General features: G+C 61.3%; 2 protein-coding genes across 7 annotated transcripts; both read left to right on the forward strand.

The window, feature by feature from the left end:
• Positions 1 to 972: 972 nt before the first annotated feature.
• ZBTB45 (zinc finger and BTB domain containing 45) lies at positions 973 to 6,322 on the forward strand. Of its 6 annotated transcripts, none has more exons than XM_036833140.1 (3): positions 973 to 1,049; positions 3,115 to 4,399; positions 5,023 to 6,321. In XM_036833140.1, the coding sequence occupies exons 2-3, from the start codon at positions 3,115 to 3,117 to the stop codon at positions 5,277 to 5,279; spliced, it is 1,542 nt and encodes a 513-aa protein (XP_036689035.1). In that variant the 5' UTR covers positions 973 to 1,049; the 3' UTR covers positions 5,280 to 6,321. The 6 variants fall into 6 exon arrangements, with proteins under 6 accessions (XP_036689035.1, XP_036689036.1, XP_036689037.1 ...); XM_036833141.1 differs by lacking the exon at positions 973 to 1,049 and adding an exon at positions 1,061 to 1,273; XM_036833142.1 differs by lacking the exon at positions 973 to 1,049 and adding an exon at positions 1,263 to 1,379 and having other exon boundaries at positions 5,023 to 6,322.
• A 796-nt stretch (positions 6,323 to 7,118) lies between these two features.
• SLC27A5 (solute carrier family 27 member 5) lies at positions 7,119 to 14,587 on the forward strand. Its single transcript, XM_036833128.1, has 10 exons — positions 7,119 to 7,897; positions 8,287 to 8,496; positions 8,892 to 9,050; positions 10,936 to 11,060; positions 11,968 to 12,162; positions 12,246 to 12,336; positions 13,355 to 13,553; positions 13,755 to 13,852; positions 14,004 to 14,134; positions 14,218 to 14,587. Exons 1-10 carry the CDS (start codon positions 7,219 to 7,221, stop codon positions 14,392 to 14,394), a joined length of 2,064 nt encoding a protein of 687 aa, XP_036689023.1. The 5' UTR covers positions 7,119 to 7,218; the 3' UTR covers positions 14,395 to 14,587.
• Positions 14,588 to 15,954: the final 1,367 nt, after the last annotated feature.

Consider the following 15,954-nt stretch of genomic DNA (forward strand, 5'->3'; position numbering starts at 1 on the left):
AGGCAGGAGGCCGGCATGCTGACCTTGTCCTCATACTGGCAGCAGAGAAGTCAGCCCCTCCACTTTGGACTCCACAGCTGCTGCACAAGGCATGGGGTCCACTGAGGTCTAGGCACCGCTCCCCCCTGACTCCCCGCCTTCCTTCAGCCCCCATGAGTAGGTCACAAGGCCCAGCCAGCCCACCACTGCAGCCTCACCATCTAGTGGGCCTGGTTCACGGATGTCCTGGACAGCCAGCGCCACCTCAAGGCCCTTGCGGATCAAGGCTGTTCCTCTGCCCAGACAGCTCTTCCCACAGATTCTGCCCCCTAAAGTGTCTTCTGGTCTTTGGAGTCTGGCTCTTCACCACCCTCCGGGCAGACGTAGGACCCAGCTCACACACATACACACACCCCACTCCCCTTCTTAGCTTCGGCCCAGAGTGTGGCACGCAGAGGGCACTAAGTGAACATTACTCGCCCTGGGGCAGGTGGGCCTGGTGTAGGGGCATCGAGTCTGGCTGCCTCCATCTTCTACCTGGGACCCAGGCTCAGGGCCGGCCCGGGTTGGCGTCCGCTCCCACATCCCACTTGCAGCCCCCAGGCCCCACTCGGGCTGGAGTCCGACACCGGGGGCGAGCCCTACTACTGCTGCTTCCATCCATATGGGTGGAAGGCTGGGGTGCAGTGGGGTTTAAACCTGCCGGGACCCGCCAGGGTCTTCGGAGCCGACCGCCCTCCCACCCTCTTTCCCTCTCACCGTCTTCCGCCCCGCAGCACAGGCGAGTGGGCGCGGCCCACAGATTGACAGCACAGGATCCGCCCCCGCCCCGTCTCTAGGGCGACACTGCCTGGTTGTCCCAGCCCCTGCGACTTTGGCCGGAAGTGCGACCTTGCAGCGGCGACTAGTCTCCATGGAGACACCGGAAACTTGCTCTGACCTAGTGGTTCGCCGCGCCGCTGCAGCGGCGGACTTTGGTTCCGCCGGCGTTGGGGCCCGGAAGTGCGGCCTTGAAAGTGGTGAGCTGGAGGCGGCCACCGCCCGGCCTGGTGCCTGAGGAGGAGCCGGAGGTGGGGTCAGGCGGGCATCCCCCTGCCGCAGGGCCGGCGGGGAGGCCGGGGCGTGCCAGGGGAGGGGCGCCCGCGCTAGGCTTGGAGCGCGCGCCGCAGACGTGAGGGGGCGCTGCAGGACGGGGGCACTTCGCGGGCAAGAGCGCGGAGGCGGGAAACCTAGTCGGCCGGGGCTGGGGCGGGCGCAGCCGGAGCAGATCAGAGGAGGGGGTGCTGGACTCAGGGTGAGGCGCGGGCAATGGCGCAGAGAACGGGAGAGGGTGCTCGGAGCAAAGTGCATGGCGTGGGCAAAGGCGTGGTGGCGAGGACGCCTGGGTGCAGCGTCTCAAGGTGGGCCTTTGTTCCGAGGCGCCCAGAGGCTCTGCCGCACCTGCACTATAGTTGGAGCCTGCTGGGGAGCACGGCGGGGGTGGATCGGAAGAGGAAGGGTTCAGTCCCTACGGATTGAGGCGCAGGTTTCTGCCCCCGTTGCCCGGGCACGGATTTGAAGTCCTTTAGGTGCTGGGTGAAAAAAGACGGTGAAGGGTGCTTGTGGCAGAGGTAACGGTACGTGCGGAGTTGGCCTGTTTAAGGAATTGCCTGGCGAGCTCTGAGCTAAGGAGGGTCCCGATCTGTTAGGTCTGAACAGGCTCCCTCTGGCTGTCGCGTCGGGAATAGACCGGGAGGTGGGGGGACGCGAGGAGGTTACTGGGGCAGTGGAGGTGTGCAAAGTGGTCTGAGGGGTCAGATATGGATCATGAATGGCCCCAGCAAAGGAAAGGCTGTTTGGGCGTAAGGCGCCCGAGGGGGTGAGTCTGAGACCGAAGTAGACCCCGAGGGGTTAAGAGAGGCCTCACCTGAGCCAGGCTGGTGCAGAGTGGGTGGGTCTCAGGGTGTGTCCTGTGTCCGGACTGATGCTTCTCCCCTAGACTGGAGGTGTGTGTGGCCTGGGTGCGGGGTGAGCCAGGTATCTAAGATAGAGGGGAAACTGAGGCCAAGCCAGCACGGTGCCTGTTTGATGGTGAAGTGGCTGAGCTTCTCAGATGCCCATTGTTCCCTGGGGGGTGGTACCCCTTTCCCTTTCCAGTGCCTGAGGGTGGGCAGTGCTGGGATTTCGAGGCCACAGTTTACCAGGAAGGGTCCATATTGCTCAGCCTTGCTGCTCTTGAGGCCTGTGCTGCTCCACCTGCACCCAGCCAATCACACACCCCTGCACAGTCCACAAGCCCCCTCTCTACGCCTCACCCACACCCTGCGCCCCACAGGCCCAATCAAGATTCCAGGAAGCATCAGGCTGCAGGAGGCATCTCCCGCTAGCTGTGCTGGAGCGGGCCAGAGACCATGTATTTTCCTCCCGCAGGGCACCTGCTAGGCTAAGGCCCAACCTAGTCTCAACTCTGTGTGACTATGCACACCCCGAATCGCTTAGCCCCAGAGGCAGTTCATGCCAGCTGCACCCCTGCGAAGACTTCCATATACACTAGTTAATGTAGCCAGGTTCTGAGGCAGCGGACCTCGGTCTGCACAGGGCCTTGGATGTTCCAAGGTTGGGGGCTGTATCAAGGGGAGATCAAAAAGAAGCCACTCGTGGTGGGAGTCGCAGCCAGCAGGGTGGGGAGTGGGTGAGACACGGAAGCCTGTTCTAGATAGGGGTCCCCGCCCTCTTCTCCACAGGGTGTCCTGTCAGAGGAGGATATGGGGAAGGATGGATACCAGAGTTCCGGGCAGGGCGGGTGGGGCAAAATAGGGGAAGCGAGCCCTGGAGCTCCCCACGCTGGCAGTGAGCAAGACCGGAGGGCAGCAAACGTTTGGTGTCCCCAGCCCTCCCACAGCGGTGTGCTGGGGGCTGCAGAGGTAGAGCGGGCTGCAGAAGTCCTGGGGTGGGGGCAGGGAGTCCTGCTGTGTTGCGTGTGTTGGGAAGCAGGACTTCGAGGGGCCGGGGGCGTTGGAGAAGGTTGGGGTTCCTGAAGCCTGGGGGTGTGGTTCACCTTTGGGCCCTGTCCCGCTGAAGGGATGGGAACGCTGGGGCAGAGGGGGGGGGTCCCTGGCTGACTTCCTCTTGCCCACACCCGCTCGTCCGGTGCAGATGGCGGCGGCGGAGGCAGTGCACCACATTCACCTGCAGAACTTCTCCCGATCCCTGCTTGAGACGCTCAACGGGCAGCGGCTGGGTGGGCACTTCTGTGACGTGACTGTGCGCATCCGCGAGGCTTCACTGCGTGCACACCGCTGCGTGTTGGCCGCCGGCTCGCCCTTCTTCCAGGACAAACTGCTGCTCGGCCACTCTGAGATCCGCGTGCCGCCTGTGGTGCCCGCGCAGACGGTGCGCCAGCTCGTCGAGTTCCTCTACAGCGGCTCGCTCGTGGTGGCGCAGGGTGAAGCGCTGCAGGTGCTCACGGCCGCGTCGGTGCTGCGCATCCAGACGGTCATAGACGAATGCACGCAAATCATAGCCCGCGCCCGCGCCCCTGCCCCGGGCACCCCCGCGCCCGCGCCCCTGCCCACGCCCGTGCCCCCGCCGCTCGCGCCCGCGCAGCTGCGCCACCGCCTGCGCCACTTGCTGGCCGCGCGCCCCCCGGGCCACCCCGGTGCCGCGCACACACGCAAGCAGCGCCAGCCCGCGCGCCTGCAGCTGCCCGCGCCCCCCGCGCCTGCCAAGGCGGAGGGATCGGACGCCGACCCTGCCCTGACCGCTGCCCCAGACGACGGCGGGGACGACGACGACGACGAGACCGATGAGGAGACCGACGGCGAGGATGGCGAAGGCGGCGGCCCGGGTGAGGGCCAGGCGCCCCCTTCTTTCCCCGACTGCGCCGCCGGCTTCCTACCCGCGGCCGCGGACGGCGCGCGCGAGGAGCCGCCTGCGCCCGCCGGCCTCTCCGATTACGGCGGCGCCGGGAGGGACTTCCTCCGGGGGACTTCGGCTGCCGAGGACGTGTTCCCCGACAGCTACGTCTCCGCTTGGCAAGACGGAGATCAAACCGCCCCTGAAGGCTGTCCCGCCGAGACCCCTGCCCCGCCCGACTGTGTCCTATCCGGACCCCGCCCACCTGGCGTGAAGACCCCCGGGCCGCCCGTCGCGCTTTTCCCCTTTCATCTGGGCGCTCCCGGGCCGCCAGCGCAGCCCCCTCCCGCGCCCTCGGGGCCGGCCCCTGCGCCCCCACCCGCCTTCTACCCAGCGCTCCAGCCGGACGCAGCTCCCAGCGCGCCTCTAGGGGAGGCCCCGGCCCCACCGGCCGCTCCCAGCGCAGCCCCCTCGACCACCCCTGCGCGCGCCCCGGGTGCCGAGCCGCCCGCCTATGAGTGCAGTCACTGCCACAAGACGTTCAGCTCCCGGAAGAACTACACCAAGCACATGTTCATCCACTCGGGTGAGCCGGGCTGGGTCTCTGAGCCCCTTGATCATCGGAGATAGGCTTTTTGTTAATACTTGATGACCCTAGGGGTCAAACCCAGCCTGTCTCCCCCTCTCTGATTCAGGGGGAGGGGGGCAGCCTACTCTGTCACCCCGGGGACATGATAGCAACCAGCAGGGAGGGGGCAGGTATGCCGGGGTCTTTCCCAGTGTCAGGGTGCTGGGCCTTGCTAGACTGTCCCCAGAATGGTGGCCAGCGACCAGACGGTCCAGAACGCTCTATGAGCGTGGCAGGGATGGGGGAGGGGTAGCCCGGCCCTGTGCCAGGCACGGTGCGGTTTGGGGGCGGGAAGGTCCCTGGAGGTGGGGGTAGACCTGAGTGGTCAGCCTCGGTGGGCAACGATGTCCCAGACCTGCGGGGTTCCCCGCTGGGAGGCTACCTGTTGGAGTTGTGGGTCACAGACAGGCAGTGGCATCCCGGTATGACCCTAAGGGTCGGGGAGAGGGGCGTCGCTGCCGGGCGGGGGCATTCCGGGTGGATGGCTGGTCCGGTTGGGGAGGGGAGTCCCTGCCCGGCAAAGGCGCCCCGGGGCCCCTTCCCAGCCGACCTGAGTTTGCTGCCCGCCCTGTCGCCCGCAGGGGAGAAGCCGCACCAGTGCGCCGTGTGCTGGCGGTCCTTCTCGCTGCGCGACTACCTGCTCAAGCACATGGTCACGCACACGGGCGTGCGCGCCTTCCAGTGCGCCGTCTGCGCCAAGCGCTTCACGCAGAAGAGCTCGCTCAACGTGCACATGCGCACGCACCGGCCGGAGCGCGCGCCGTGCCCCGCCTGCGGCAAGGTCTTCTCGCACCGCGCGCTGCTGGAGCGCCACCTGGCCGCGCACCCTGCGCCCTGACCCGGGCCTGGGGCCTGGCCACGCCCACCGACGGATCGGTCGAGCCCCACCGCTGTCACGCCTGCCGCGGCCACTTGACCACGTTCCCGCCACCAGCCCACGCTTTCTCCTGAGAGCAGGCCCTCCTCCTGCTTCCGCCCTTCTCTCCAGCCCAGCCCGCCTTATTCCTCGCCTCCTACGTACTCGGCCCTCCGGGTGGGGGCTGGCTGGGGATGGTCAGGGACCCGACCACCTCTGAGAACTGGATCGTCTCTAACCTGAACTAGGGCTCAGCCATGGTGCGGGGCCCAGGATTCATGGCTCCGACTCTGGTTCACGCCCCTCCCCTCCCGTGAGTGGGGTGGGGTCTGCTCCCCTGCCCCTGTGTCAGGCCGGGAAATGTCCCCGCCTCCCCGACCCGAGCTAATCCTCCCTCATCTGGCGCCGGGGGCGTCTCAGGTGGGCCCATCATGGACTGAGGCCTGGTCTTGGGACCCCTGCTCTGTAATAAAGGACTGTGGGCCGTGGGGCCGAAACTCGGAAGCGTGAGCTCCCGGACCCGTGTGTTCCTCTTCCTCACAGACCGTCTGTGGGTGTCGGGCCTCAGTGCCCCCGTCCCTGGGCAGCATGCCTGCTGCTCCCTGGGCTCCTTTGGGCTGCGAGCGGATGATCCGCTTAGCCATCTCGTGTCTCTGTTCTCTGGGTGGGAGTGGGGTGCACGTATGACTGGCGCTTGACTCTCCCAGAGCCCTCCGTCCTGTGGGGAGGGGTACAGGCGGGTCTCGGAGAGGGAGGCCACGTGTGGGAAGTTCGCAGCCACAATCCCAGCTGCTGCCACCCAAGATACAGATTTCGAGGCCCCTCCCCCCAGATCTTCCAGACAGACTCTCTAGCCTTCGGACTTCTCCTCCCCTGTCCTGATGGGCATGATGGTTGAGCACCTCACTTTTGGGGGGTCCAGGGGGTCTTTGGGGCCAGGCTGCCACTAGGGGGTCCGAGCCCCAGGATAGCTGTCCTGGCCGGCAAGGTCGGAAGTGCCAGGCAGGGCTGGGATGGGGGCAGGGCAGAAAGCGGCAGCCGGGACCCTTGGGCTGCCCATTGGGCTGCGGAAGATGGCCAGCCAGTGTCAGTTCGAGGCTACTCTTCGCGTGCCCCCATCACACTGTCGGCACGTGGCCTGGGCACCCCGGTCCAAAGTATCTGGAGCCGGTGAGGGCGGTGTGGCCTGTAGGGCGCCCCAGTAGCCCGGCTTGCCGTGATCCTAGGCCAATGGCAACGTTTCTCTGCGCTACCCCCTGTGACTGCCTCCCAGAGGAGGGGGGCTAAGGCTTTCCTGGTCCAACCGTGCATAGACTGCCAGACCCACATTCCAGGCAGAGTTCAGCCTCCTGAACCCTGAGCATTGTCCCCATTGATGCCAAGGGTAAGGCAGAGAGTCAGAGTGGACCACATGGGTTGGGGATCAGAGCTGGGTTTGAATTCGGGCACTGCAGGTGTTCAAGGGCTTACTGAGCACCTGCTGTGTACCTGGCAGGAGGCTGGGGGCTCATCCCGGCCAGGCCCCATCTCCCGGAGGATTCAGATTAAGTAGGTGCCACAGGAGAACTTCCTGGTGAGGTCTGCAGATGGGAAGGCAGTGCTTACAACCAGAGCTGCCCTGCTATCCTGCTGAATTTGCATTTGGCATGGCTGGAAGTTCAGTTTCCTGAGAGAGGGATTTCTGCCTATTTCCCAAGTGCCTGGGGCGCAGCGTGGGGGACAGAGGCAGAGGGGCTGGAACCACGCGGAAGACCAGGCAGAGTGAAACAGTTGGGGTTAAGAAGGGCTGGAGGCAGAGTCCTGGAGCCACCACCATGGTCAACAGCCTCTGGGTCACCGCCAGGGGGCGGGGCTGACGGGTCATCAGCCCGGGCAAGAGGTGGGCATTCCTGGACATTTCCCTGAGGCAGGAGCAGGTACGATGGGCATCTGGGGACGACTGGCCTTCTTGCTGTTGCTGCTGCGAGGCCTGGGGCAGTCCGCATGGCCTGCAGCAGTGGCCCTGGCCCTGCGCTGGCTCCTGGGAGACTCCGCCTGCTGTGTGCTGCTGGGCCTGGCTGTGCTGGCGTGGCCCTGGCTCGGCCCCTGGATGCCCCACTGGCTGAGTCTGGCAGCTGCGGCCCTCACGCTGGCTCTGCTGCCCACGCAGCCGCCCCCAGGGCTGCGCTGGCTGCCTGCAGACCTGGCCTACGTCTTCAAGATTCTCCGCCTGGGCCTGAACATCTGGGCGCGCTTGAGCCGCCAGCCACCTGACACCTTCGTAGATTCCTTCGAGCGGCGGGTGCGAGCACAGCCAGGGCGCGCGGTCTTGGTGTGGACGGGGCCGGGGAGCCGGTCGGTCACCTTCGGGGAGCTGGACGCCAGGGCCTGCCGGGCGGCGTGGGTCATGAAGGCCGAGCTGGGCGGCGCCGCGGGGCCCCGCGCCCAGGAGCCCACCGCCCTCGTCGTGCTGCCCTCGCAGACCGTTCCTGCTCTGGGTCTGTGGCTCGGGCTGGCCAAGCTGGGCTGTCCGGTGGCCTGGATTAATCCGCACGGCCGGGGGGCGCCCCTGGTGCACTCGGTGCTGAGCTCTGGGGCTCGGGTGCTGGTGGTGGACCCAGGTGAGGATCTCAGAGACCAGCGGAGGTCGGATGCGGTGGGGACAGGGGCGGGAGACAGACGTGGAGGATTGCAGTTCAGAGGGTCCTGGTGGGGGCTGGGCAAGAGCTCCATGCCCCTCACCCACCCCCAGGCAATTAGGGCCAAAACTTAGTTGCTGGAAAGTAATTCAGAGGGCACCAGAGTTCTGCTTTGTGTTTTCTTCAACGTGGCTATTTCAACTTCTTTTGCCCCCAAATACTAATTACGGGGCTCTTTACAGATAAGGCAGGTGCTCTTCTCTGCTGGCCGCTTCCTCGATGCCTGGCAGTGGGCTCCTCTCCCGCATCTCGGGTCCCCCCCCCCCAAAGGTGGGCCTCCTCTAAATTCCTCCTCTGACGCATTCCCACAGACCTCCGGGAGAACCTGGAGGAGGTCCTTCCCAAGCTGCAGGCAGAGAACATCCGCTGCTTCTACCTCAGCCGCTCCTCCCCCACGCCGGGGGTGAGGGCTCTGGGGGCTGCCCTGGATGCTGCACCCTCAGACCCCGTGCCCGCTGACCTTCGAGCTGAGATCAAGCTGAGAAGCCCAGCCCTGTTCATCTACACCTCGGGGACCACCGGTGAGGGTGCCCAGCAGCCTAGCCCAACCTCTGAACCCTTCCGCTGACGTGACTCCAAGCCTGACCTGTGCCTCAAACTTGACCTGAAACCCACTCTGCCCTTTGATTTTGACACCTGGCCGAACTCTGACCCCCAGTGTTATCTGAATGGTCAGCGCCAGAATCCTGCCTCTGCCCAGTAAACAGCCGCTGAAACCCTGAACTTTGGAATTCAGCCTCTGAACTCGTCCAACTTGTCCTCCCCAAGCCCACCCACAGGTCCCACGCTTGACCACTTTTCAGGAGCCTCAAACCCCTGACCACGCAGACCTGGCCCTGGAGACCCACTCCTGCGTGCAGGTGCCTCTAGTGCTGTCCGTGCACCACCCCACTCTTCCCGTTCCTTCATCCCCCAGGGCTCCCGAAGCCAGCCATCCTCACGTATGAGCGGGTGCTGCAGATAAGCGGGATGCTGACCCTGTGTGGGGTCACAGCGGATGACGTGGTCTACACGGTCTTGCCTCTGTACCACACGATGGGGCTGGTCCTTGGGGTCCTTAGCTGCCTGGAGCTTGGTAAGCCCTTCTCTGAGGACCACCCCCCAATCCACAGGACTGCCAGACTGGATGTCAAGGCCCCAGAGGTTACCCAGCACCCCAGGTTCTTACCTTCGACAAGGGACAGCGAGCCCCAGGGCTACCTGGACAGAGGGTTGGACACCCAGACCGTCCTTAATGGCTGTGCTGTGGTCAGGAGGTGAAAGAGCTGATATGAGTGTTGGTCACTCATATCTGTCATCGTCACAGGCAAAGCCAGTGAGGGAACACTCACCAAGCACTCCATCAGGCTGTCTCCCCAGACACCTGACCATGAATTCAGTCAACAGACTGCGCTGGTCTGTTTTGTTGTTGTTGTTGTTGTTTGTTTGTTTGGTTTTCTTCCCTGAAATTTTAACATGGAAAATTTTGAAATATAAAAATTTCTAAAATTCTCTACATGCATCCTCAGGTACTCCCCACCCAGCTTCAGCCACCATCAGCATGCTGCTCTTCTGTGTTTCATTTATCGCCTCCCCCTTATTCCCACTTGTCTTTTTACTCATATTTTATTTAAAAAATTTAAAATCATGGACAGTTTCAAACATACACTAAAGCAGAGCAGATAGTTTGATGACGCTTCCCATATCCTCACCCAGCCTCAACAATTGTTAACATGTTGCCAATTTTATTTCGTATGTACTCCCTTCCTGCTTTCTGGATTATTTTGGAGCAAATCCCAGACGCTATCTTTTTGTTGGTGAATATTGCAGTATGTATCTCTAACAGGTAAGGCCTTAAAAAACTGTAACGAGAGTGATCATCACACCTGAAAAAATTAACAGTAACTCTTTGATATTATCTGATGTGCACTTCATGTTAAAAATTTCCCCAATTGTCTTACTGTCTTTTTGCAGTTTAACTCTTCTCATTGTACTTGCTTGCTTGGTCTCTGCTCCTCTCCCTCCCACACTTCCTGGTAGACTAGATGTTCCCTCTAGAGATGTTTTCAGATTCAGTTCAATTATTCTCGTCAAGAACCTTGGTGGGGTGCAAAGTGCCTGCTAATTTGTCACATTGGAGGCTGCTCAAAACTGGGATCCTACCTTAGGCTGAGAAGAATTGGGAAGCTTTCATTGGAAAAATCCTTATCAACCTCCCCCCTGGTTTTAGCAGCTCTTGAAGACCTTTCCCGAATCCAGGCATTTCACTAGGGGTTGCTAACAAAGCTATCTCTTTCAAGGACCCAGCATCCATTTTCACAGAGAGGGCAATATATTTCACCTCCGTCAAGATACAGCCTCGAAGAAGACACATACTTGCTACCTCACCAAGCACACGAGCCATCGTCCCTTTGGGTGCAGGGATGGTACTTAGCTTTCAGGGTTTTGTTGAGGGTCAGGGTTGAGGTAAGGAGAGTGCCATCCACAGAGCCAGCTGCAGAGGAGGGGATCAGAAAGGGAGGGAGCACTTTCCTGGAGTGGATGTAGTGGCCCCTAAGATGTATTAATCCATGTGTCCATCCTTCAGAACATCCATATATCCATCCACCAACCCGCCCATCCATCACCCATCCATCCTTCCACCCACCTTTCCATCCACCTACCCATTCATCCATCTATCCATTTGCCGAGCTAGACATTCCTAAGACATTTATCACAATCAAGAGTGATTCCTACTCACAGCCCTTATTCAGCAGTGCTCACTTTGTACCAGGCACCGAGCTTTCCACACATTCTGGAGACGGGATTCAAACTCAGGCTCGGCTGTGCTCTTCTCATGGGAATAGTTTTGGCTGGGCCAGCAACACAGAGGTGAGCCTGATGTCATCTTGGGTTTCAGGGGCCACAGCCAGGTGATCAAAGCAGCTTCTCACAGTGGCTTGGAAGGATGACCTGAAACCCTTTCCTCTCCTCCCTCCAAGGAGTGACCTGTGTCCTGGCCCCCAAGTTCTCTGCCTCCTGCTTCTGGGACGACTGTCGGCAGCATGGTGTGACTGTGATCCAGTATGTGGGCGAGGTCCTGCGGTACCTGTGCAACACCCCCCAGGTGAGGTGCTAAGATCAGGGCTCCAAGGTGGACACCCCAGGAGTCATCCCAGGTAAAGATCTCACGTAGATTCAGTCCAGGGCTCAAGCAAGGTTGCTCAGGTATCAATAAAACACCCCAGACAAGAGGCACGGACAGAGTCCCACACAAGGTTTCCAGTCATGGCTGCTTTGATGATCAGCTGTGCTATCTTGGGCAGGTGACTTCACGTCTCTCAGCCTCAGTGTCCTCTTTTGGAAATCAGGAATAATACCTCAAGGGAGTATTGTGAGAATTAAACACGTAAAGTGCCTAGAACAGGGTGTGGCTCAGGATAAACTCACTAGATGTGAGCTGGCCTCATGCTATGTATCAATGATGTATGGACCCTGGGTAACTGTCTCTAAGCAAGGTCCCCAGGTATCCTTCCAAATATAGTCTCTAGGTAACCCCTCAGGGAAAGCCTCCTGGTAACTACCCCCAAGTAAGGCTCCCAGATAACTCCCCAAGATGAAGCTTCAAGTCACTCCCCAGGTTACCTTCAGGTAAAGGCCCCCAAGTAACCCCTCCTGGTAAGGCCTCCAGTTAACCACCCCCCCCAGGTAAAAGCTTCAGGTAACTACCCCTATATAAGACCCCAGATGTTTCCCCTAGGTAAGACCCCAGATGAGGCCTCCAGTCACCCCTAGATATCGCTCCAGGTAAGGTTCCCAGGTAACCTCTGCAGGTAACCCCTGCAAGTAACTCTCCAGGTACAGACTACAGGTAACTGCTCAAGTAAGAACTCAGGTAGATCACCAAGGTAAAGGCCCCCCATCACCTCCCAGGTAGCTCCTCAGGTCAGGACCCAAGATAGCCCTCCCGGGTAAGGGTTCCTGGGCACACCCAAGGGCACCTCCTCCTCACCCTTCTTGGGATGTCCCTGCAGCGGCCAGAGGACCGAACACATAAAGTCCGCCTGGCGATTGGCAGTGGACTCCGGGCAGAAGTGTGGGAGACCTTCCAGCAGCGCTTTGGCCCCATTCGGATCTGGGAAGTCTACGGCTCCACGGAAGGCAACGGTGGCTTTGTCAACTATCCAGGGCGCTGTGGGGCCCAGGGCAAGATAAGCTGCTTCCTTCGAGTGAGTGTGTTGGGCGTGACAGTGGCCCTGATTGAGGCTGAGCCCACAGGACCTCTGCTGACACCTCCCCACCCTCCACTCAGATGCTGTCCCCCTTCGAGCTTGTACAGTACAGCATGGAGACAGAGGAGCCTGTGAGGGACAGCTGGGGCCTCTGCATCCCTGCGAGGCCAGGTATGGGGGCTGGAGAACCTTCCCAGGGTGTGGGAAGGGTGGAGACCCTCAGTCTCCTCCGTAGCTGGAACAAGGCACCCAAAGCCTTGAGGCTGAGGTCCAGTGGTGGCGTCTGCAGTCCTCACCTGACCCTGAGCCCCAGGCCTGTCTGACGGCGGTCCGGGGCGCTCTCCCTCGCAGCTTGTCAGCTCTGCCCAGCTCTGCCTCAACCTCTCGTCCATTTGACTTGTTCTCTTGAGCTTTCTGTGGAAGTCACATCCTCCCAGGCATCTATCTCTTGTCCTGAACCTTCTCCTAGGGTCTTCTCTCCGGGGGCGTTGCAAGGTCCTGGCGGAATCGCTCTCTTCCCACCACCATTTGCCTCTCTCCCTCGTCCATCCTTGTTAGCCTTTCCCTATTTCTTTTCTTTCTTTCTTTCTTTTTTTTAACACTTAGATAACATTTACTATGTGGCAGGTATTGTGCTATACATACAATTATTTAATATCTACCCCCAGCATATTGTGTGGCCCACGGCCAGAGGTCAGTTTGTTGAGTGAATGAACCCAGCCCTATGTGCACGCCTACAAAGTTGCTGACTACCCCCTGGAACAGCCCATTACACTGATAGCTAACTGGTGATTGCAAGGATCTTCTTTATATTGACCCCAGCTGCCTCCCTGCAATTTCCACCCGCTGATTCTATTTCTGCCCCTGTGGGGCCACACAGTACGAGCCTTAATTGTCCTTCCACAAGCTCGACTTCGCAGCAGCTGAAGACTCATCCATCCCCTTAGCGTCTCCCTTCCCGACGCTCCCTGCAGAGACTCCTCCGGGTTCCTTTCCGCGGCGGTGGTCCCCTATTTCTAATGGACTCCCTGATGCCACCTTCTCTCTCCTTCTGCCTCTCATTTTCTGTCTCTGGATCTGTTTCTGGGTCTCCCTCTGTCTCTTCTCTGGCAGAGTCCCGGCCGCGGCCTGGTGGGCCCCTGATGTTCTCGTCCACGGCTAATGCCCGACTCCCACTCCTACCCCCCAGGGGAGGCAGGGCTCCTGCTGACCCAGGTGCTGCGTCACCAACCTTTCCTGGGCTACCGTGGGCCCCGGGAGCACACAGAAAGGAAGTTGGTGAAGAACGTGCGGCGCCCGAACGACCTTTACTACAACACCGGGGACGTGCTGGCCCTGGACGACGAAGGCTTCCTCTACTTCCGCGACCGCCTCGGGGACACCTTCCGGTCCCGCGGGGTTTCTCAGGGCGGGGCTTCTGGATTCTGGAGGGGGCGGGGCTTGTGGAAGGAGGCGGGGCCTCTCCTTTCCAGGGGCGGGACTTCTGAATTCCGGAGGGGATGGGGCCTAGTCGCCGGGAGGCGGGGCTTGGTCAGGGGCGGGGCCTCCTCTCCCGGGCCCTGGTCCCAGCACCCCCTCCAACCCCGCAGGTGGAAGGGTGAGAACGTGTCCACGCGGGAGGTGGAGGGCGTGCTGTCACTCGTGGACTTCCTGCAGGAGGTGAACGTCTACGGTGTGCCTGTGCCAGGTGCGGGGGGTTCACCTCATTCTAACCCGCCAACTGCTTTGTGGGTGGTGCCGGAGCCTTGTTACAGGCGGGGGGGCTGCTGGGACCCAGGGGAGAGAGCCAGCCGCGGGCACTGTGAGGCGGGTCCGCCGAGGATGCATGTGCTCCACAGGATGTGAGGGCAAGGTGGGCATGGCTGCCGTGCAGCTGGCCCCCGGCCAGGCCTTTGACGGGCAGAGGCTGTACCAGCACGTGCGCACTTGGCTCCCCGCCTACGCTGCCCCCCATTTCATCCGTGTTCAGGTGAGCTCGCCGTGGCTGGAGTAGGTGGGTGGGAGGTCTCGGCGGGACAGTCACAGTCGGGGTTACAGTCTCTGCCCTTGCAGGACGCCTTGGAGATCACAAGCACGTTCAAACTGGTGAAGTCCCGGTTGGTGCGCGAGGGCTTCAACGTGGGCATTGTTGCTGACCCCCTGTACCTGCTGGACAACCGGGCCCGAGCCTTCCGGCCCCTGACGTCAGACATATACCGGGCAGTATCTGAGGGAGCCTGGAGACTCTAACCCTCGGGTCAGCCCACAGGACATCCGAAGGCACTAGGCCCAACGCTGATCACCACCCCCTCTTGTATTGTCACCCACACCCCAGACCTGCACGGGGTCGCCAGGAACCCCAGCCTGGCCTTATCCCCAGCTGCACAGTGTGGGATGACCCTGGCCCCACAGCAGAGCGAGAATAAACTTGGAGGTGTACACAGATGTCTGTGTGGATGGGGAAACAAGCAAGGAGTGCAGGGGCCGGTGCCCTCACTTACTTCAGGGTCCCCCCCCTTCTTGAGGAGTGGCCTTGTCTGGGCAAGGCCAGGGGTGTGGGAGGAGCCCGCAGCCCCACAGCCACCCCAGGTGGAGAGACAACTCTATCTGTGGGTCATTTGTGGCCTCTGATGCAGCTGGGGCTGGGCTAGGCCAGTGGATGTGGACGTGGTCTGGAGGATGTGGGGAGAAGTGCCATGATGGGCAGGCTGACACAGGCCAGAGGGCGTTGGGCTGAGGCAGGAAGGGTGTGACTGGGGGAAGAGTGTGTCTGGCAGAGTGCATGTGCAAAGGCCCTGCGGCAAGTCCCTCTGGGGGGAGCAGAGGCAGAGGCTTCTGGGGAACAGAGTACACAGTGTCTTAGGGGCCACTGTGGGAGCAGTAGGCAGGGGGATGTTAGCAGGAGCAGCTGTTGCTGGGTGACGTCCCCGAGGCAGTATCATGGCCCCACGGCTCCCTGGGCATCTTAAGGTGGGTTTGCTATGAGAATCTTCTCATCGGTGGCGGTGGCCGGGCGCTGTGTGCAGCCTGAGCACAGCAGACCAGGCACTGCGGGCCATCCCTGGGGTTATCTTCCGGGATGTGGCTGTTCCTGTTGTCATTGACTGTTTCTCTGCCCTTGGGGCCAAGGGAGCCCCGTCTGTCCCCCACAGAACCACAGCCCCTTCTTGGCACTGGTGCACACAGCTGGACTCAATCTGGGCCCACTGTGGTCCAGCCCACATCCCTACACACACTAGGTCGTCAGGTTTGTTCACACGCCCGTTCCCTCCATGAGAGACCCTGGCTAGGAAGGGAGCTGGGGCTGTGTGAACATAGCAGCAGAGGCCCAGGCTGGCCACCCCTGCTTTGGCCCAGGCCTACTTCCTCCTGGAGCACACAGTAGGTCCAGTATCGTTTGACAGCTGGCACATAGCAGCAGAGACTGGGCTGGTCCACCTTGAGGCCCAGTGTCCTGCCCTTAAGGCCCTGGTACCCTCCGGGACCAGAAACCAGCCTGGAAGAGAGCTTGGAGTGTATGGATGAAGCAGTAGAGGCTGCCACTGGCCACCCCACTGCGACTAAGTGCTCCTGCCATGACTTGTGACTGTCCCTTAAGACCTGCTGGGCACTGCTCTACAGGTTCTCCAGGCTTCCCTGGAGAAGGAAAAGCTGCCCATCGCCTGTGCCAGCATGAGCCGATACGTCCACTTCTCTTGCATGTACCATGCTGCGAGTGGGGTGAAGCTGTGGCCATCCCCCCCGATGAGGAACACTGCATTCCTGCACCCAGGTCAAGGGGCCCTGACTGGTGAGGCCGTGTCACTGCAT

Source organism: Balaenoptera musculus, chromosome 19, assembly GCF_009873245.2.
Source record: "Balaenoptera musculus isolate JJ_BM4_2016_0621 chromosome 19, mBalMus1.pri.v3, whole genome shotgun sequence".
NCBI classification, from domain to species: domain Eukaryota; kingdom Metazoa; phylum Chordata; class Mammalia; order Artiodactyla; family Balaenopteridae; genus Balaenoptera; species Balaenoptera musculus.